Source organism: Zootoca vivipara, chromosome 14 (assembly GCF_963506605.1).
Source record: "Zootoca vivipara chromosome 14, rZooViv1.1, whole genome shotgun sequence".
Taxonomy (NCBI): domain Eukaryota; kingdom Metazoa; phylum Chordata; class Lepidosauria; order Squamata; family Lacertidae; genus Zootoca; species Zootoca vivipara.
The window spans coordinates 7,794,576-7,814,266 of NC_083289.1; the positions used below are offsets into that span (position 1 = coordinate 7,794,576).

Here is a 19,691-nt window from a genome sequence, read left to right on the forward strand (position 1 = left end):
AGGGAATTACTGGTAACAGGTAGGTAGCCGTGTTGGTCTGGGTCGAAGTAAAATAAAAAAATTCCTTCAGTAGCACCTTAAAGACCAACTAAGTTTTTATTTTGGTATGAGCTTTCGTGTGCATGCACACTTCTTCAGATACAGTGAAATGGGAATTACTGAATGCTGCAGGCGCCTGGTGCAGAACAGGGGAGTGAAAATGCAAGAGGGATGCTTGGAGATGCGCAGAGGAGCAACGTCTTCTGCCAGTCTCTCCCCTTTAAAAACACACACACAATAATTTTGTCGTTTACAAAAATACATGCATTGTCTCTTTTTTCAAGTTGTGTTTTCTACAGATCAGTTTCCTTCGTTGTGAGACATTAGGTGTTGCATGCAGTATTAGGTTAGGAAGAAAAGAGGGGGGAAGTGGAATGGTGAGTGGGGTGGGGTTATGCTTCTATTCTTCTAAGAATGGAATATTCTTCTAAGTCTGTGTGGGGTTTTGTGTGAGGCCCCCCTTTTGCGTAAGCAAACAACACGCGCAACACACAATAGGCAACGTGCCCTAGATAAGCACAGCGGCGATAGGAGAAGGGCAGGCGGCGTTGCGCCACGGCTCCCCGCGCTCCACTGAGCTGAGGCCCGGCCGCGGAGGGCGAAGTCCGAGCTCTCCCCCTCCTCGCCGGCCGCCGAGGACAAAATTCCCAGAAGAAGCGGAGGGCGGCGAGAGGCGGCCGGCTGCTGGGGAGGCGAAGCAGCGGCGGCGGCATTTGGAGGCGCGTCACCGAAGCGGACACCGAAGCGAAGCGCGCGGCGGCGGCGATGGCGGCGAAGGGAGCCGACGGCGCGAACCTGTCGGTGGTGGTGCACAAAGCCGGCGACTTGCGCCTGGTACGGCCAAGCTGTACTTAACGTGCCGTTTTCCCTCAGGGAGAAGCGGCTCCAGGTGGGGTGGGGGCGCGCGGGCGTTGCATGGCGGCTCGAACTCGGGGGGAAGGGCGGCTGGGCGCGGCTTACTTTTGCCCGGGGCTGCAGCCTCAGCCGCCTTCATGTATGCACGTTGCAAAAGCGCTTGCTGTATCAGGCCGGGCCTTTTGGGTTTGCTCGGTTTTTGCTTTCGAACCGTGACTTGCGTGCGGACCTGGTGTCGCCTGGTTGCAAACTTGCCCCCAGCTCGCCCTTGAAGCGAGAGCCGTGGCCTTATTTAAACGCAGCTTTTTCCCCTCAAAGGGCTCTGGGTAGTGTAGTTTGCCCCTCCCGGAGTTGCAATGGCCTCGCGGGCCTTCACGAACTACGGTGCCCAGAATGCTTTGAGAAAGGACTGTGCGCACTTACCAGGGAGTAAGCCACGTGGAACACAGCGAGGCTGACATTCGAGTCAACAGGTGTAGGCTTGCAGCACCAGGAAGCAATCCTGGCCTTGGGAGACCCCTTGAATAAAGCAGAACGTTTTATTTCTAAGTCAGCATGAGTAGCATAGGGCTTTTAAAAAATACTCGAATGTAGGATTATTGTCTGTTTGTATTGCATAGCTACCAAGTTCTCCCCTTTTTTAAGGGAAATTCCCTTATGCTGAGTAGGCTTCCTGGCGAGAAAAGGGAAAACTTGGCAGCTATGCTGTACAGTATTGTCTCTTATTGACGGCAGCAGCTCTCCTTGTCTTCAGAAGGGGGTCTTCCCCACTCCTTCCTTGATATTTCACCAGGGACTATTTTCATTCAAAACATGTGCATGTAGTGCTGAGTGATAGCCTCTCCTAGAGAATAACCCCAACTAATGTTGTGGGCCTTACTTCTGAATAAATGTGCATAGAATTGGGCATTCCATGCCACTTGCAAAAATGGAGTATTTATTCATAAGTGAGTCCTGTGCTGTTTAGTGGCATTTGATCTCAGGTAAGTGTGCCTAGGATTATAGCTGCAAAAACTCCCTTGCAGTTCAGGGCAAGTTCCTTTATGCATGACAGTTTAATGGGCACACTGCATAGACATGGTGTTGTACACTCTGCCTTTACCCGGCTTCTGAACACTGATTTTTTTTCTCTCTCTTTATGGATACACAGCATGTACTCATTAGTTACATAAAGGTAAAGGGACCCCTGACCATTAGGTCCAGTCGTGACCGACTCTGGGGTTGCGTGCTCATCTCGCATTATTGGCCGAGGGAGCCGGCGTATAGCTTCCAGGTCATATGGCCAGCATGACAAAGCCGCTTCTGGCAAACCAGAGCAGCACATGGAAACGCCGTTTACCTTCCCACTGTAGCGGTTCCTATTTATCTACTTGCATTTTGACGTGCTTTCGAACTGCTAGGTTGGCAGGAGCTGGGACCAAGCAACGGGAGCTCACCCCGTCACAGGGATTCGAACCGCCGACCTTCTGATCAGCAAGCCCTAGGCTCAGTGGTTTAACCCACAGCGCCACCTGGGTCCCACCCCATTAGTTACATAGTATGACCCAAACCTAATAGCTCCAGTGTGTGACACATAAAGCCACCATCTTGCTGAAGCTAAGCAGGTCTGGGTCCAGTGAGTGCCTGGGAATCACATGGATGTTGCCTTGGGTTCCATGTTGGGAGCAAGGTGGTATATAAATGCATGCAGATAAATAAATAAATATTGTACTGTTGATTAACTTGGGATAGAAAATGAGCACCTAGCTGGATCAAAATGAAGGTTGATTTGGTTTAGAATCCTTCATACCATAGAAGTTGACTAGATGACACTGGGAAGCCATGAACAGGGAATGAAGGCAGTTGCCACCAACCACTATTGCTCTAAGGATATGTCCACATCCAGTGCATTCTCACGGCTCATTCTTGCAGCTATGCACACACATTAGCCACAATTCATAGCGATCCTGTAGTTTCTTGACAAATACTTTTGTTTCATGTGGTTTTTTTTCCCCTTCTTGCACCATCTCCAATCCAACTAGAAAACTTAAGCTGCCTTCACTTTGCATTTAATAATGGTGTGCACATTTGGGACAAGTCATTGCACATGCGCAAATAAGGATGCATGCACATATGACAGCTTTATGAATGGGCAATCCGGGGGGGGTGGGTTGCTGGTGCAGGGAAACAAAAAAGGTCATGTGCTTTGGGTAAAGACATCCCTGCCCCCTCTCTGATGTGTTCAACACTGCGCAAATGTGGCTTGAAACATAGGTGAGGAATGACCTTGCTGCGTTTTAAGCCACTGCTGTGAACGTATCCTAAGCTGTTGTACTGTTCTTTTCTCATTTCCCATTTGCAAGAACTTTGGCTGCTACTTTGGAATTTTAATTAACCTTAACCTCTCTGATGTCTTGAATTCTGATAAGAGAGGAAGATTTACCACTGGAGTTTAGTCACAGGGCTGCTAGTGAACTATTAGCATTTTCTCCGTAATTATGGAATGTTGCTTTCCTCACAACAGACAGGTAATGATGAATTTATGCACCATACATTTAAAGCATATGTTGTCCCCCAAAGCATCCTGGGAACTTTAATTTACCCCTCAGGACTACCTTTTAGTTTACCCCTCAGGATTCTTTGGGAGAAGCCATATGCTTAACAACTATGGTTGGATGTGACCTATTTGCAATAAGGGCTGCATCTTGGTGCAGGCAAATATTTCTGGTTTTATAATGGATCACATGTTTTTAAGAGCAGACTAAAACCAGATGATTAGCTTTTTGGGTGGTAGCTCTAGCAAAAAGAACTTTTAGCTGCACAGTGGAACTTCCTCCCCCTCTCCCCTCCCCATCTGACCCCTCATTCTGCTCTAAAGGTTCCTTTAACACTAACACACACACACCGAGATGATTTACAGGGTGTGCAGGGAGATGAAAGGGCAGGGAGATTCCATCATGTAGCTAAAAGTCCTTGTGCCAGCAGAATTGGAAGCCACGAGTTGAGATTTTGTCATCTTGGACATATATCCCTCACCCACAACCAATATTATGTTTGCTCACTGGCTAAACATTAAAGACTTACTTGCATGCTCCACTGCATCCCTACAACAATTTTAGGTATTTTATCACACCTCCCTTTTACTTATTACTCACTTCTCTTTAAATGGTGAAGACTTGAGTTTGCAGTCCTATGGAACTCACTGGGACTTAATTCTGAATTGACATGCATAGGATTGCCCTGTGAGTGTACTTTCTCTGAAGCTTTTCAATTTGAACATTGCATATAGAGTGTTCAAAAGCTTGTTGCAATGAGGGCAGAAGGCAATCCTACTTGAGTCGTCATTGAAAGTGCTATAATTTTGAACATTTCTTCTCAGAATAAAAGTGGTACAGAATCAGAATTGACTTGGAAGGAAACATACAACCTTTCTGCTCATGTTATGAACTTTACCATTTTTTGCCTAGTGGAAAGAGAAGTTTTTATAAGTTTCATTCTGATATATTGACATATCTTATTTCCCTCTGTAAAAATTATTGGGAAGCAACTAGGCAAAATTTTACATCAGGCTAGGAAGATTAATGTTGCAATCCTAAAGGTAAAGGTGCCCCTGACCATCAGGTCCAGTCATGTCCGACTCTGGGGTTGCGGCGCTCATCTTGCTCTATAGGCCGAGGGAGCCGGTGTTTGTCCGCAGACAGCTTCCAGGTCATGGGGCCAGCATGACAAAGCTGCTTCTGGCAAACCAGAGCAGCGCACGGAAACGCCGTTTACCTTCCCGCCGGAGCGGTCCCTATTTATCTACTTGCACTTTGGTGTGCTTTTGAACTGCTAGGTGGGCAGGAGCTGGGACCGAGCAACAGGAGCTCACCCCATTGCAGGGATTCGAACCGCCGACCTTCTGATCAGCAAGACCTAGACTCTGTGGTTTAACCCACAGCGCCACCTGGGTCCCTGTTGCAATCCTAAGTGTACTTAATAGTTTTGCAATCCTAAGTGTACTTAATAGTTTGTTTTTTTTAAAAAATCAGTTGAACTTGGTAGGATTTAATTCTGATTAGATTCAAGCTGGTGCTTGTATGTCCAGCAATGTAATAAGTTCATCCCCTTTGGATTCATTAGCACTACCCAGTCAATTCATCTAAGCTGTGGGTAAGCACAGTGCTTGTACTCGGCTTCACAGCAATTGGAAGAGGTTGCTCATATTTCGACCCACAAGTGGCTCAAATACCTCTATTTGCTTTATTCCCAGTTTTCTACCTCTGAATAGTGTTCTTCCAGTATAAGCCAAGCACTGTGGGCCTTTAGGATGGTGAGAAATTTACTATAGTAGGCCCCCTGAACTAGCCTACAATATAATCCTAGACCTAGAGGAAGCAACAGAAAGTTTTCAAGAAAGCTGAATGTTGTCTGTTTTGTTTCCTTGCAGGAAAATCGGCCGATACCTGAACCAGGTCCCAACGGTAGGTCTGTTTAGGCTAGCTGTCATTCAGCTTGTGACTTTTTTTTTTTTTTTACAAAACATATTTTATACCTCTTGTCAGATGAATCATCACAATGTTGGTGCAAAATAAAGTCAGGCTCCTTGAGTATTCAGATTAAATCTTCAACCTCCACTGAAGGCTAATTTATTGCCTTAGCAATACAGTTGGTTCAGTGAAAGGCATAACGGCAACCATTTCAATTCTTAATTAACTCTTCAAGGCATAAACAGTCATAATATTCAGGGGAAATGTCCCCCACCCCTGGTGCCAATTTTGTAAGTTCTTCTTTCTCTAAATTGACACATGAAAGATGGAGCTCTCAGAAGATTCCAGTAGGTACCTCTGGCTAGGCGGAGAAAGCACCTTGCGATTTTTGCAGCCAAAGAACCAGCTGTTGTATCTTTCACATGTCTCCATTTCAGATACAGTGGTGCCTCGCTTAACGAATGCCCTGCTTAACGAAATTTCCGCTTAACGAAAGGTTTTTTCTAGTGGAGGTTGCCTCGCTAGACGAATTCGTCTAGCGAATCGCGGTTTCCCGTAGGAATGCATTGAAATTCAATTAATGCGTTCCTATGGGCAAAAAAAAATTCAGAAAAAATTCAATGCATTCCTATGGGATTCGCTAGACGAATTTTTCGTTATAAGAAAAGACCCGTGGAACGAATTAAATTCGTCTAGTGAGGCACCACTGTATTCTGCTGCTTGTGCATTGGGATGAAGGTTCGCCTGCCGCAGGGGTTAGTGAGATGCTGCCATTTCTGTATTGTCTCATGGAGGTTGGAATGAGTGCCCCAAGTTATATATATGTTTGCTATGGCTGCCCATGTGTTTAGCACACAAATCAAGGGAATGTTTTAGGAAAGGCCAAAGGTCCTATTCAGAATTACTTGAGTTAACGGGGAAAGCCTTGCCTTTGGTTATTCACTAATAAGAGGTTCAAGAGTGAAGGATCATTTGAGTGAGAGCCAAGCAGGACCAGGCAAGACATAGCAGGCAGCAGAAGGCAAGAAGAGCAGTGTCAGTGGCAGAGTGGTGGTGAAGAAAATTAGATTCATAGATGCATAGAACTATAGAGTTGGAAGGGACCCTGAGAATCATCTAGTCCAACCCCCTGCAATGCAGCTGTCCCATACTGGGATCGAACCTGCAAACTTGGCATCATCAGCACCACATTCTAACCAATTGAGCAGGATGGTTGATGGATGTAGCCAGACCACAAATAGGATTGACACCTGTCTACAGTGAAGACAGGTGTACAAATCATTAACCCATTGTTGTATGAAAATTAAGGACGTCTCCCAGTGTTGAAGCCCCATGCATTTGGCTCACCGTAGGTGCACACAAGACCCAAATAATGGCCCAGAGGTGAATTGATGCTTTTGAATTATGGTGCTGGAGGAGACTCTTGAGAGTCCCATGGACTGCAAGAAGATCAAACCTATCCATTCTGAAGGAAATCAGCCCTGAGTGCTCACTGGAAGGACAGATCGTGAAGCTGAGGCTCCAATACTTTGGCCACCTCATGAGAAGAGAAGACTCCCTGGAAAAGACCCTGATGTTGGGAAAGATTGAGGGCACTAGGAGAAGGGGACAACAGAGGACGAGATTGTTGGACAGTGTTCTCGAAGCTACGAACATGAGTTTGACCAAACTGCGGGAGGCAGTGCAAGGCAGGAGTGCCTGGCCTGCTCTGGTCCATGGGGTCACGAAAAGTCGGACACGACTAAACGACTAACAGTGAAGAGGGTCCTAATTTTAAGATGGAGGATGATCAAAGGGAGACCCCAGTCTAAACCCCTCCAAATGCCACCAGCACAGAGGCCTCTAGTGGCTTGCGCAGGTGTGAACCAATGAGGTCTGTGTGGTGCTGGTGAGATTAGCACCTGTGCAAGCGTTAGGCGATTATGCAGCTCTTGCAGCAGATGGACTTTGCTCTTTGCCTCTGCTCTCTTTTGTTACCCTTCCTCACACCTCTGCTCAGCAGTGCTACTGCATTTAACGGAAGATGTTTTCTTACAGTTCTCAAACAATGCAACCAAAGTATCATGCAAACGAAAAGCCAGAAAGTCAGCATAGAAAGGGCAGACATGGATTCATGTGCTTTGAGTTGGTGATACAGATATGCTGGGTTGCTTCCTATGACTGCATGTGTAAGTCTCAAGAAAAGCTAGCAAAACGTTCTCATCTTTCTCTCCTTTGTGCTTATGTTGATTCATCGCCAGCTCAACTCAGGGTAGGGAGTACGGTACAAATCATTAACCCATTGTTGTATGGAAATTAAGGACTTCTCCCAGTGTTGAAGCCCCATGCATTTGGCTCACCGTAGGTGCACACAAGACCCAAATAATGGCCCAGAGGTGAATTCCAATTAACTTCTAAAGTAAATTTGATTCTGAAATTTCTGTTCACTGTACAAGTAATTCAGCAAAATGTGTACATCTCTGAAATGCAGTGAGATTTGCAGGACTAAGTTCGTAGTTCCCCCAAGTTCAAGACTTCACTCCGAAAGAGGTAAACCAAAGAGACTTTTTGGTTCCTGAAATTTGTTCTGATTGTGCAGATAAAATATCACGGATAGAATTCTAAAGGATGTGTTGTTAGGGTTGCCAGACTCAATAGAGGACAGGACATCTGTGCCTTTAATTGCCCTGCTCTCTTTTGAGTTTGGAAACCTTAAAGAGAAACCAGCAGACCCTTTGCTTGGAAATTAAACAAAGGGTCTGCTGGTTTCTCTTTAAGGTTTCCAGACTCAAAAGAGAGCAGGGCAATTAAAGGCACAGAAGTCCTGTCCTCTATTGAGTCTGGCAACCCTATGTGTTGTTACTGTGTGAAAATAGGCAAGAACCAAGGATCCCCAGGCATGCAGCAAACATGGAGATGTCGGGCACCATCCTGGTGTCCAGTCATCTTCATTTGGTCACAAGTGACCGATAGCCAGGTTTAAAATGTGCTTCGTGCCTGGTGAATTTTGAATGCTGCTCATTGGACAACTCAGCACTTCTGAAGAAATAAGGCTTTCCTCCAGAAAATGGTAACTCTTAGCCACTTGTAACAGATACAGTACAAGATAGCAAGCAGGTAGACTGATGGGCGTTTATGACTCTGCAGGTAATGTGAGATGGAAAACAGGTAATCTAGGCAACGGCTGTCAAACTCAACTGGCCATGACTCAAGCCTGCCTGCACTAGAAACATTCTTTGAAACATTATAGGAGCCGTCTGGCAAGAAACCAGAAAAGAAATGTCAACATTCCAGACATTTCCACTTAGAAAATAACCAGAAACACAAATATTGAAAAGCCAAGTGATTTCCAAGCCATCCACTGTTTTTTTTCCCCGTTAAGAGATTTTCCCTGAGGAGATTTCACTCTCTGATTTGTCTCTTCTCTCCTAGAGGTGCTTTTGAAGATGCATTCTGTAGGGATTTGTGGCTCTGATGTCCATTATTGGACACATGGACGGATTGGAGATTTTGTTGTGAAGAACCCCATGGTGCTGGGCCACGAGGCTTCAGGAACAGTTGTCAAAGTTGGGTCCGCAGTGACCAAATTAAAGAAAGGTGAGCAGGGGGCCTTCATTTATTCATTCATTTTTATTTTATTTAAACACTTCCTCCACAAAGCACCTTATAATCTCATGTAAAAAGCAACTCCACCAGACCCTGTTGTATAAGAATACAAAGTACAGTACGGTACAGCCAAACAATAAAAAAGCATAAAAAGTGGAGAACAGAATATAAAACATATGCCATAAAATAAAACAAAACAGTATTAAGACATAAAAAGCAACAAGCATTTAAAACTTCAGAAATAAAACCGGTGAATTTAGGGAGACCAGAGAGATAGAAAAAAATGGAACGTTGAAAGCATGACTATGTTGGGCCTTCACTTCTAATGGAAAAGAATTCCAGAGAAATGGTTACAAGCACATAACCAAATCCCAGCATGCAATATGGTGCTTGTGGTACCATAAACAGACCTTCATCCACAGATCAAAGTGACCATGGTGATTACATGCCTCCTTTTGATGGCTGGTGAGATCTCTAGGATATATTAATGACTTTTGTGGGGTGTATGTGGCATTAGGGGAGAGGTAGCACCTCTAGTAGGGGACATGTCATACTCCTTCTGGGGTAGTTTGTCTACCTATCTACCTATGGTCCCCACCCTGCACTCAGCTCTCGCCTGTGGCTCCTGGAAGCTGTCAGCATGCAACAGCAGCCACACCTAGGAAATGGCTTTGATTGGCCAGTTGAACCAGGGGAGGGTAGTTGACGGGTCTCAGACCTTCAGTGAGTTAGGGACTTTCCCTGCATGCGAAGACAGGCTCCATCAGATTGAGCAGACAGAGTCAGTAGTGGGTCCAACAGTCAAGAAGGCGGTTTCTGCACATGCTGTAGAGTAGAGGGAAGTAAGGGTCAGGTGAGGCTTGTCAACCTGGGAAGGGAGCCCATTTAGGAGAAGGAAAATTCTGATCCTAAACTTTTGTGTTTGGATGAAATGTCAGAAATCCTCAAAGGAAACTCTTTGTCAACATCTGCCTGCTGAGTTTGGAACTGATGGAAACCTGGCCGTAGATTTGAATGTTTTAATATTACAGTGGAGAACATATAGCCCTCCAGATGTTGCTGAACTACAGCTCTCATCTTCCTTGACCATTGGCCACGTTCACCAATGTGAGTTGGAGTCCAACAACATCTGAAGGGTGATAGGTTCCCCATCACTGTACTCACTTAAAATCTCACTGACTTGAACCATGTACTCCCTAGGTGACCTTAGGCATTCAGTTATTATCTAAGCCACATCACCTGAAATATAAAGGTTCAGTGGTACCTCTGGTTTTGAACACTTCTGGTTACGAATGCTTCAGGTTACAAGCTCCGCTAACCCGGAAGTAGCTGCTCCTGGTTGCAAACTTTGCATCAGGATGCGAACAGAAACCATGCATCAGATGCATGCATGCAGCGGGAGGCCCCATTAGCGAAAGCGCGCCTTAGGATAAGAACGGTTTCAGCTTAAGAACGGACCTCTGGAACGAACTAAGTTCGTAACCAGAGGTACCACTGTAATTCTCCTGGCACAACTTTTGGGGCTGTTGAAAGTTTTACTGAGATAATATGTGTGAAAATGGCTTGGAGTTCACCTACGGATGCTAGGATGTTAAGCTGCATTGTCTGAAAATGTGATTTCCTAATGTGTTTTGATATATTTTGTGCTACGCAGCCTGATCTCTGATCCCAAGACGCAGATCACCTCTTTACATGACAATTAGTCCAGTCTCTTATCTTGTTGCATCCTTGATGTGTCCCAGGTGACCGAGTGGCTATTGAGCCTGGAGTTCCCCGAGAAATAGATGAATTCTGCAAAACTGGCCGATACAACCTGTCTCCAACCATCTTCTTCTGTGCAACTCCTCCTGATGATGGGAACCTGTGCCGCTATTACAAGCACGATGCAAACTTTTGCTACAAGTTAGTTGCAAATACCTGCTATGGGAACACACTCTAGCCAAAGGGAATTTCTCCACTGAGTGTGGTTTTGCACAAATTGGATAGTAATTGTTGATCTTGAAGTCCGGAAGTCCGCTGGTCTGGAAGTCTTGATCTTGTATATCTAGACTATACAATATCATGACTGGGGTGACAAATAAAATGGGAAACAGTAGCTTAATGAACAAGTGAATAAAGAATTTGAGCGTGATTTTTGCAGATGGTTTCTTGTTTTTAGTTCTAGTTCAGGTGATATTTAAGAATTCCTATCAGCTTTTATGGCCCCTCTCATTCATATCTGACAAATCATTGTTTTAAATGTTGCACAGTAGACTTGAAGCAACTCAACAAGACCATTGTACGCCATTACTAATTATGGTTGGGCACTGTGTGTTTTGGGATTATGCAGAGAATCTCTGCATTGGGCCCATTTATATAAATGCTGAAAATACAGTGTTCTCACAAAGAAACTTTTTTTGGGGGGGGAGGGGCCTTTCTGTTCCCCTTTCTTTGCCAAGGGTCTTCAATCATAGATAAACATTTTTATATTAGTTCAGTTATGTCTTCTAAATATTTATCATAAGTAAATAAGTAAAGGAATCCCTAAATATGGTACTACGCTAATCTTACTTAGGCCCCATCTGTACTGTACACTTAAAGCAGTATTGTGCTACTTTAAACAGTCATGGCTTCCCCCAAAGAAGTTTCTTAAGGGTGCTGAAAACCATCAGGAGACCGCTATGCCCCTCTCAGAGTGGCAGTTCCCAGAGCCTCTAAGAACTGGTAATGAATGGGAGGGTAATGGATCCTTGCCCAATGGCTTCTCACATCCTTCCTCAGAAAAACAAAGCTTTAGCCCATGTTGAAGGGACCAAAACAAACAAACAAACAAACAAACAAACTCTGCCCTCCTTAGATGAGTAGACTAACTTGTGAATTTCAAGGCCCACTGGTCAACTTGGGAGGTCACAAGCAACGTGTTTGTCAAAATTTACCTTAAGGAATCCTGCTCTTTCTTTAGACACTTAGCAGCTACGCTTCAGCAGTTCTAAGGTTAATAGTCCAAATCCAAGTTAGTGTAGGACAACATTTCAAAGCAGAGGTGGGAACTTCGACCGGGTCTAAATGGACTTGGGAGGATGTTTGTTATTCTGGAATCTGCCTCACTAATGGTGTTTCTGATTCAGTAGATCAGTGGTTCCCAATTAGCTAAGTACTGCTGACCACCTGTTTTTGAAAAGCCAAGCTATGTGCCAGTATGAAAGGTCCCTCCCGGGAGCGACCCACCTGCTCACTTTTCCCAGGTGGCCCCAAGGGCACTGCAGGAGAGGCTGCAGCCATGGCAGGAGAGGTGGCAGCCCCCATCTACCAAAGGTGACTGAGCTGATCAGCCCTTCCCCCAGATCCAGGGGGCACAATCCTGACACCAGGCTCCTGCCCTTCCCTGCCATGGGATGCTTAGACACTTCACAGGTATGTGCCACAGACCCCCTGGGGTCCGTGGACCACCAATTGTGAACCACTGCGGTAGATCATAACTTTCTTCCATTACCATTCTGATTTTTGTGTGTGACATGTTTCTCTGTTTTGCTGCAGACTTCCAGACAATGTGACCTTTGAGGAAGGTGCCCTCATTGAACCTCTTTCTGTGGGAATCCATGCCTGCCGAAGAGCTGGAGTGACTCTGGGAAGCAAGGTCTTCATTTGTGGTGCTGGTATGGAATACCCTGTTTTGCAGTTCTTTGTTTTTCCAAGCTATGTAGCCATCTTCATGATGCATGATGCTCAAATGGGGATACGATGCAAGTCAATAAACAGCTTTTTGAAGATTTTATTTTTTTGAAGACTCAACTATTGCAATGTGCTTTATGTGGGGCTACCCTTGGGCTGGTCCAGAGAATCCAGCTGGTGATTATTTTAAAAGGAACATGCAAAAACAGAAATAATATTTTTTCGGTAGTACTCATTTTTAGAGCTGACATTTTCCCAGTCCTGGAGATACTCATATATGCCAATTGCATAACATGTTCCTTAACTGTAACCAACCTGGAAACAAATGTCAAAGGGTAGTAGAACACTTCCTGATTTTTTCTTTTGCTCATCTTCCAGGACCTATTGGACTTGTGACTTTGCTTACTGCTAAGGTAATGGGGGCTGCACAAGTGGTGATAACAGGTAAGTTAGATTTTCCAACTCTTTGACACCTTGTGCTGTAATGACACTCATTTTGGTCCCCTGGGTTTACATGGGGTTAATTACTAGGGTTTACAAGGCAAGTGCCAGGAAAAGATGAAGTATAATGTGCTTAACTGCCCCTTGACAGGCCCAGTTCTCAGAGATCGTGGGAAAAAAGCAAAAGTGGTTGACAAAAACTTTGGTGTTATCTCAATATTTTCCACTCGTGCATATCACCAGAATCAGGCAAGCCAGTGGCCAGTCTCATCTACACATGAAGAGTCAAACTCCCAGAATAATAATTTACAAACTATAACCAGTTAGCAGCAATTAGCATTTTTCAGGATTGCGGCAGATTATTCCGTGTCACTGAAGCTTCTTGCACTGTGTGGTGCTAACAGAATTGGTTTCATGAGGAGAGAGCAGGAGGCTCAGAAGTTCACTGATTTGAAGTCTTGGTTGAAGCCTCAAGTACAAGAAGTCTTGTGGTTCTTTAAAAAAAGGTCGACCATTGGTGGGGAAAGGGTGCTGGTTTAGGTGGGCCTTTTCCCTGACTGAGGAGGGTTGTTCTTATCATCTTTGTCAGATGCATTGAATATTATCCAAAGCTGGCAAATACAGTGGTACCTCGACTTACGAATGCTTCGACTTCTGAAGGTTTCGACTTCCGAAGTCCGCAGAAGCGGCGTGTGTGGTCTGCGCATGCACAAAGGGCAAAATCGCACTTTGCGCATGCGCAAAATGGACGCTTCGACTTACAAAGGATTCGACATCTGAAGAGCGCCGCAGAACGGATTGCCTTTGTAAGTTGAGGTACCACTGTATATTAACTGGGGGAGGGGGGAATATAACTAGGGTCAAAATGCATTGTAAAGCAAAAGGTGAGGTGATGTTTCAGTACAAAACTCAAATACAGTGGTACCTCAGGTTACAGACGCTTCAGGTTACAGACTCTGCTAACCCAGAAATAGTATCTCAGGTTAAGAACTTTGTTTCAGGATGAGAACAGAAATCGCGCAGCGGCAGCGGGAGGCCCCATTAGCTAAAGTGGTACCTCAGGTTAAGAACGGTTTCAGGTTAAGAACAGACCTCCAGAACAAATTAAGTTCTTAACCAGAAGTACCACTGTATACACAAGATAAGAACAATTGTATCAGCAGATTTGATTCTATACTGTGGGTTTTGTTAACAATTGCTCAACCCAAAGGATAAGGAACAGGGGAAATAAGAAGCCGCAGCCACATTTCATATTGCATACATCCAAGTTACATATGCAGTCCCCTTTCTCTCTTCATCCACTTCAAAGATTCACCCAGCTTCAAAAACCAAAGTCTATGTCAGCAACCCAGAATACAGAGCTACAAGTCTGAGCACCCTTAGCACATTATGGTTCCCAGTTCCTTTGGGGGAAGGCATGTGCTTTAAAGGGACGCGGGTGGCGCTGTGGGTTAAACCACTGTGCCGCTTGGGCTTGCCCATCAAAAGGTTGGCAGTTCGAATCCCCGCAACGGGGTGAGCTCCCGTTGTTTGGTCCCAGCTCTTGCCAACCTAGCAGTTTGAAAGCACGCAGTGCATGTAGATAAATAGGTACCGCTACAGTGGGAAGGTAAACGGCGTTTCCGTGCACTGCTCTAGTTTCGCCAGAAGCGGCTTAGTCATTCTGGCCACATGACCCGGACAAACTGTCTGCAGAAGCAGACAAACGCTGGCTCCCTCTGCCTGTAAAGCGAGATGAGTGCCACGACCCCAGAGTTGTCCGCGACTGGACTTAATTGTCAAGGGTCCCTTTACCTTTACCTATGTGCTTTAAATGTATGGGGTGTGCACATCCACAGTTACCTCCATGCTGCTCTGATCTTATCCTCGCCATTGTTTTTGTTATTTGTCTTCCCAACCCTCCTATAGATTTATCAGCTCCCCGCCTTGAAAAGGCTAAGGAAATTGGGGCTGATTTCACAGTCCAGGTCAAGAGTGAGAGCCCAGAGGAGGTGGCCCACCTGGTGGAACAAGCGCTTGGTTGCATGCCTGACATCACGGTGGAATGCACCGGGGCACAGGCCTCTATCCAGACTGGAATATATGTGAGTCTCTCTTAGCTCACCTGCATTAATTTTTCCTTGCAATATGGAGATTATTGCTGTTGGAGGAAATGAGAGAAAACACACCTGGAAATTATCCTTTTATAAGGGACCCAGGTGGCGCTGTGGTTAAACCACTGAGCCTAGGGCTTGCTGATCAGAAGGTCGGCGGTTCGAATCCCCGTGACGGGGTGAGCTCCCGTTGCTTGGTCCCAGCTCCTGCCAACCTAGCAGTTCGAAAGCATGTCAAAATGCAAGTAGATAAATAGGAACCGCTACAGCGGGAAGGTAAACAGTGTTTCCATGTGCTGCTCTGGTTTGCCAGAAGCGGCTTTGTCATGCTGGCCACATGACCTGGAAGCTATACGCCGGCTCCCTCGGCCAATAATGCAAGATGAGTGCGCAACCCCAGAGCCGGTCACGACTGGACCTAATGGTCAGGGGTCCCTTTACCTTTTTATGCTGAGAGATCTTTATAACAGCCTCTGACAAATGTATTATCTGGGATGAAGCTGCCTGTCATTTAAGAACTTCAAAAAGGGCCCTTCTCCAGGGGACCCCAACCTTCAGAGGTTAGGTGAGATTTTTGCATGCATGCATCTTCTGCTGCTGTTTCTCTTACAAGCTAGTTTGCATCGACGAAGCTGCCCTAAGATCCCCACCTCGGACTTTGTCTCAGTTTGTGCGGCTAGAAAGAGTTCTCCCCGTCCTCTCATGTCATCCTTGACTGGAGATGCATATTTATTTTAGGTCTCTCCTTTTGTCTTCAGGCAACACGTTCTGGAGGGACTCTGGTTTTGGTGGGGCTAGGATCTGAGATGGCCACCTTGCCCATTGTGAATGCTGCTGTGCGGGAGGTGGACATCCGAGGGGTATTTCGATACTGCAATACGTGAGTATTTTCTAGAGATATAAATGGTGGTTTTTTTAAAAACTGATGCAAGGAGGGAAAAGGGAATGCCTAAATTCTTTTCCTTTTCTTTCCCCCCAAATTTTATTTATTCATTTTGTTTAAGTAAGTAGTACAGCAAAATAAAACAACAACAACAACAACAAAGCAAAAACGATTGGAAACAATCCAAAAACGTTGAAAGGAAATATTATATACTTATCATATAATACTCTCCCCACCCACCCACAGCTTTGCTCTGCCACAATTCAACTTCTTTGAATTTCTATTTCCACCTTTATCTTTGCATTCTCCAAATATATCATTCTTTGTATTTCTTTTATCTCTTCTCTTTTCCAAATCATAGAAATCAAACTGTGCTCCTACTTTACATTTTGGAAAGTTGTCCGTTGGCTGTGCATTTCGATACCTCTTTAGATGTAGCCACCAAATTCTGCATGATGGTTCCTGAGATCAAGGAGGGGGTTTTCACCTCTGATTGGATACAACTGAACACCATTCTGTATCAAGATGCCTGGCTCAGCCTTTCAATACTGCATTGTCTTTTTTGGTTTCTTAGAATTCCTGAGCAGAACTTTCTTATAGAAGTTTTCGTAAAATGAATAAAATTAAAATAAGTAACCCATTGATGTAGCAGGAAATTCAATGGCATGGCATGTTTAGCTGGTCCTGGTGCTTGACTCTCCATTTGTGTCGCAAGAGGCTACTTGGAACTTGGTGCTTTTACAAATACCTCCCTTCTCTTTTCTTGCAGGTGGCCTATGGCAATTGCTATGCTTGCATCAAAAAAAGTGGACATCCAACCACTGGTGACACATCGCTTTCCTTTGGAAAAAGCTATGGAGGCTTTTGAGACCACCAAGAAGGGGCTTGGGATAAAAATTATGCTGAAGTGCGATCCCAGCGACCAGAATCCTTGAAAACAAATAACAACAAAACCCCAGAATGCAACACTCTGCTCTACTGTCCTGCCAACGAGGGTAGTTTTGTTTCTAAAGGACACTCAGAGCCTTAAAACTGGATCACCTAGGAAACAAATTTCAGTGAAATTCTAAACCTTATGCTCTCTTACCTAGAATAGTTAGTGCAATTTGATGAAATGCTGAAATCGGTAGAGGAATTTGATTATAAGTGTTAGAGCTGAAACACACAGAACAAGCATGGAGTGTAGCTTTTGCTGGGCATTTCTGTTTTGCGCTGCCTGTGTGAGTTCCCCAGGTAACAAACTCCCTGGATAAACAAAACTTATATCAAGGAGGAAGGTTCTAGCCCAGGCATGTCAAACATGCGGCCCTCCAGATGTTTTGGCCTACAACTCCCATGATCCCTAGCTAGCAGGACCAGTGGTTGGGGAAGATGGGAATTGTAGTCCAAAACATCTGGAGGGCCGCAGGTTTGACATGCCTGTTCTAGCCTAACCACCCAGCTTTGTATGTCTGGGGAGTTGTTTCATATGGCAGAACACTCAACTGTGCAGTGCCCTCTGTAGTCTGAAATAGTTCAGCCCAGTAAGAGCTGTGTACCACGTCACTGCTCTGGTTATATATTTCTGCTATCGGAGAACACTATGGACTTGTTCCTCTCATAATCGGCCCCCTCTCACCCACAACTAATGCAGATTTTACACCCACTTATATTCATTTCCTAAGCAGTAAGAACTTCTTTATGGTAAACATATGTAGATCCTTAGAACCTTAGAAGAGCCCTAGTCCAGAATCTTATTTTCCACAATGACCAGTGAAGGAGATAAGAGTTGGGGGCATTTGGAAGTTTGACTGGCAAAGGTACATTCCGTTCCACAGATATTTCATTTCTGGACGAATAGCCAAATGTGGCTATTTCAGTAACAGAGGATATACTTCTCCATTACACAATTGTATGTGCCCTATGCTGAAAACTTCTGCAATTCCAATCTAGATGGATATCTCTTGGAGTATCTAGGGATGGATGAATCTTATCAGTTTCAGTTTCTAGTTTTTCCAGTCCTTAAGTTCAGGTCACTACATGTCTGCCTCACTTTGTGATATATTTGGAAGTCCTTGTGGACATTGGTCAGCATTTAAGTGCACATTTCTCTTACTATACACATTTTTCTAAGCAATTGACCCGAATGTTATTTTCACCTGTTGTTTTCACCGACACATGCATTTTGTGCACATTTTTTTGATGGGAAAACTGCATTGCAAAATTCAGATAACAGACTTTTGAAAGCTAGATGCATCATTTTGGGAATTGTGAATTAGATAATAATCAAATTTCTCGGAGCATCTCAGGGACATCAACCATTTATTGCCACTAGGAACAAAAGCAAGGATTGTTTGGTGCTTTGCCTGTGCAAACATATCCCTCGTGTTCAAATATTCTGCATTGGAAACCTGCAGGGATTACCTAAGCCCTTGCCTTTCCACAAGTGCTGTAATGAGAGCCACTTCCTCATAGTATCAAAGCCTTGAAAGGGATGTCGACATGCTTCAGCAAGCAGCCAGATCAAAGAATGGCCTGTAATTCTGAAGTGTGAAGTGGCCACATACTTAACTGGCAACCCAAGATACTGTGCCTTCAACAAGGGCCTAGGGCAGAAACCACTAATTATATATTTCATTCGCTAGGGTCATGTTACACTGAGTCTGTCTTCCACTAGGCTGCCTCTGCTCCCAGACGTACCTTGAGCTATCAAAAGGAAATGCAAATAGGCAGAGTCTGTTGGAAGGGACTGGAGATACCGCTCAGACTGCTTTGAATTTTTAGGAAATGTTATTTTGTTTTAAACCTCAGAAATAAAGTAACTGTATTGAGCAAATTTCTTTTTCAACTGAATGTCCCTACCACAATTGGGAAAGCAGGAGTTGGCAGCTATTAGTGATCAATTGTTTCCAATGAGCTGCATTTTTCTATTCTATACGAGGCATTTTCACAGGCGTTGGGCCCAACCTTTTCCACATGTTCTGCTACTTTAATAGGATTTACTTGCCCCCTTTCCTGAATTCCCTCCCCCGCATGTCCTCATCTTCTCTGATTCCTGAGGTACAGGTGTCCTCATTCCCAAATAAAGGCACCTGTATGCAGCACAACTTGCAGGGCCGGCCCAAGACATTTTGACACCTGAGGCAAACCACAAAATGGCTCCCCACCAGGAAGGAGGGGTGAGTGAAGATCTACACCAGGAACAATTGGACGAAACTGGTTATAAATAAGTCAGCACTGTCCCTAAATAGGAGGGTTTAAGTAGACTCATTTCCTACAGGCACCAAACTGGTACAAAAGACAGTACTGGAATGTGCAGGGTTTAGAAAACCCTAAGCTACAGCTACACTAAATCTCCACTTTTCCTCACTTCTGACCAAAGCTGAAAGTATAGAACCACACTGACATTTGAAGCACATGGCTTCCTTCCCACCCAAAGAATTCTGGGAACTGTAGTTTACCCCTCACAGGACCACAATTCCTAGCATCCTTAACTAACTACAGTTCCCAGCCTTCTTGGGAAGTTGAATGCTTTAAATGTAGGGTATGGGTGTGCCCTGAGATACACCCACCTGGTGGGGAGTGTGTATGCAGGGCCGATTCCAGAGTACATCTTTGGTAATAATATGCCCCCCCCATTGCACACCCTCCCTTTGGGTGGGTCTCCCCTCCCTACTTGCATGCCACCACATTTGCCATCAGTTACCAGGTACATGA

The 19,691-nt window shown here is 44.9% G+C and overlaps 1 protein-coding gene across 1 annotated transcript; it reads left to right on the top strand.

Annotated features, from left to right (window-relative positions):
• Positions 1–570: 570 nt before the first annotated feature.
• Positions 571–18,810, top strand: SORD (sorbitol dehydrogenase). Its single transcript, XM_035131844.2, has 9 exons — positions 571–873; positions 5,303–5,336; positions 8,754–8,918; positions 10,670–10,829; positions 12,444–12,562; positions 12,957–13,022; positions 14,928–15,103; positions 15,871–15,992; positions 16,765–18,810. The coding sequence occupies exons 1-9, from the start codon at positions 805–807 to the stop codon at positions 16,928–16,930; spliced, it is 1,077 nt and encodes a 358-aa protein (XP_034987735.2). The 5' UTR covers positions 571–804; the 3' UTR covers positions 16,931–18,810.
• The last annotated feature ends 881 nt before the right edge of the window (positions 18,811–19,691 follow it).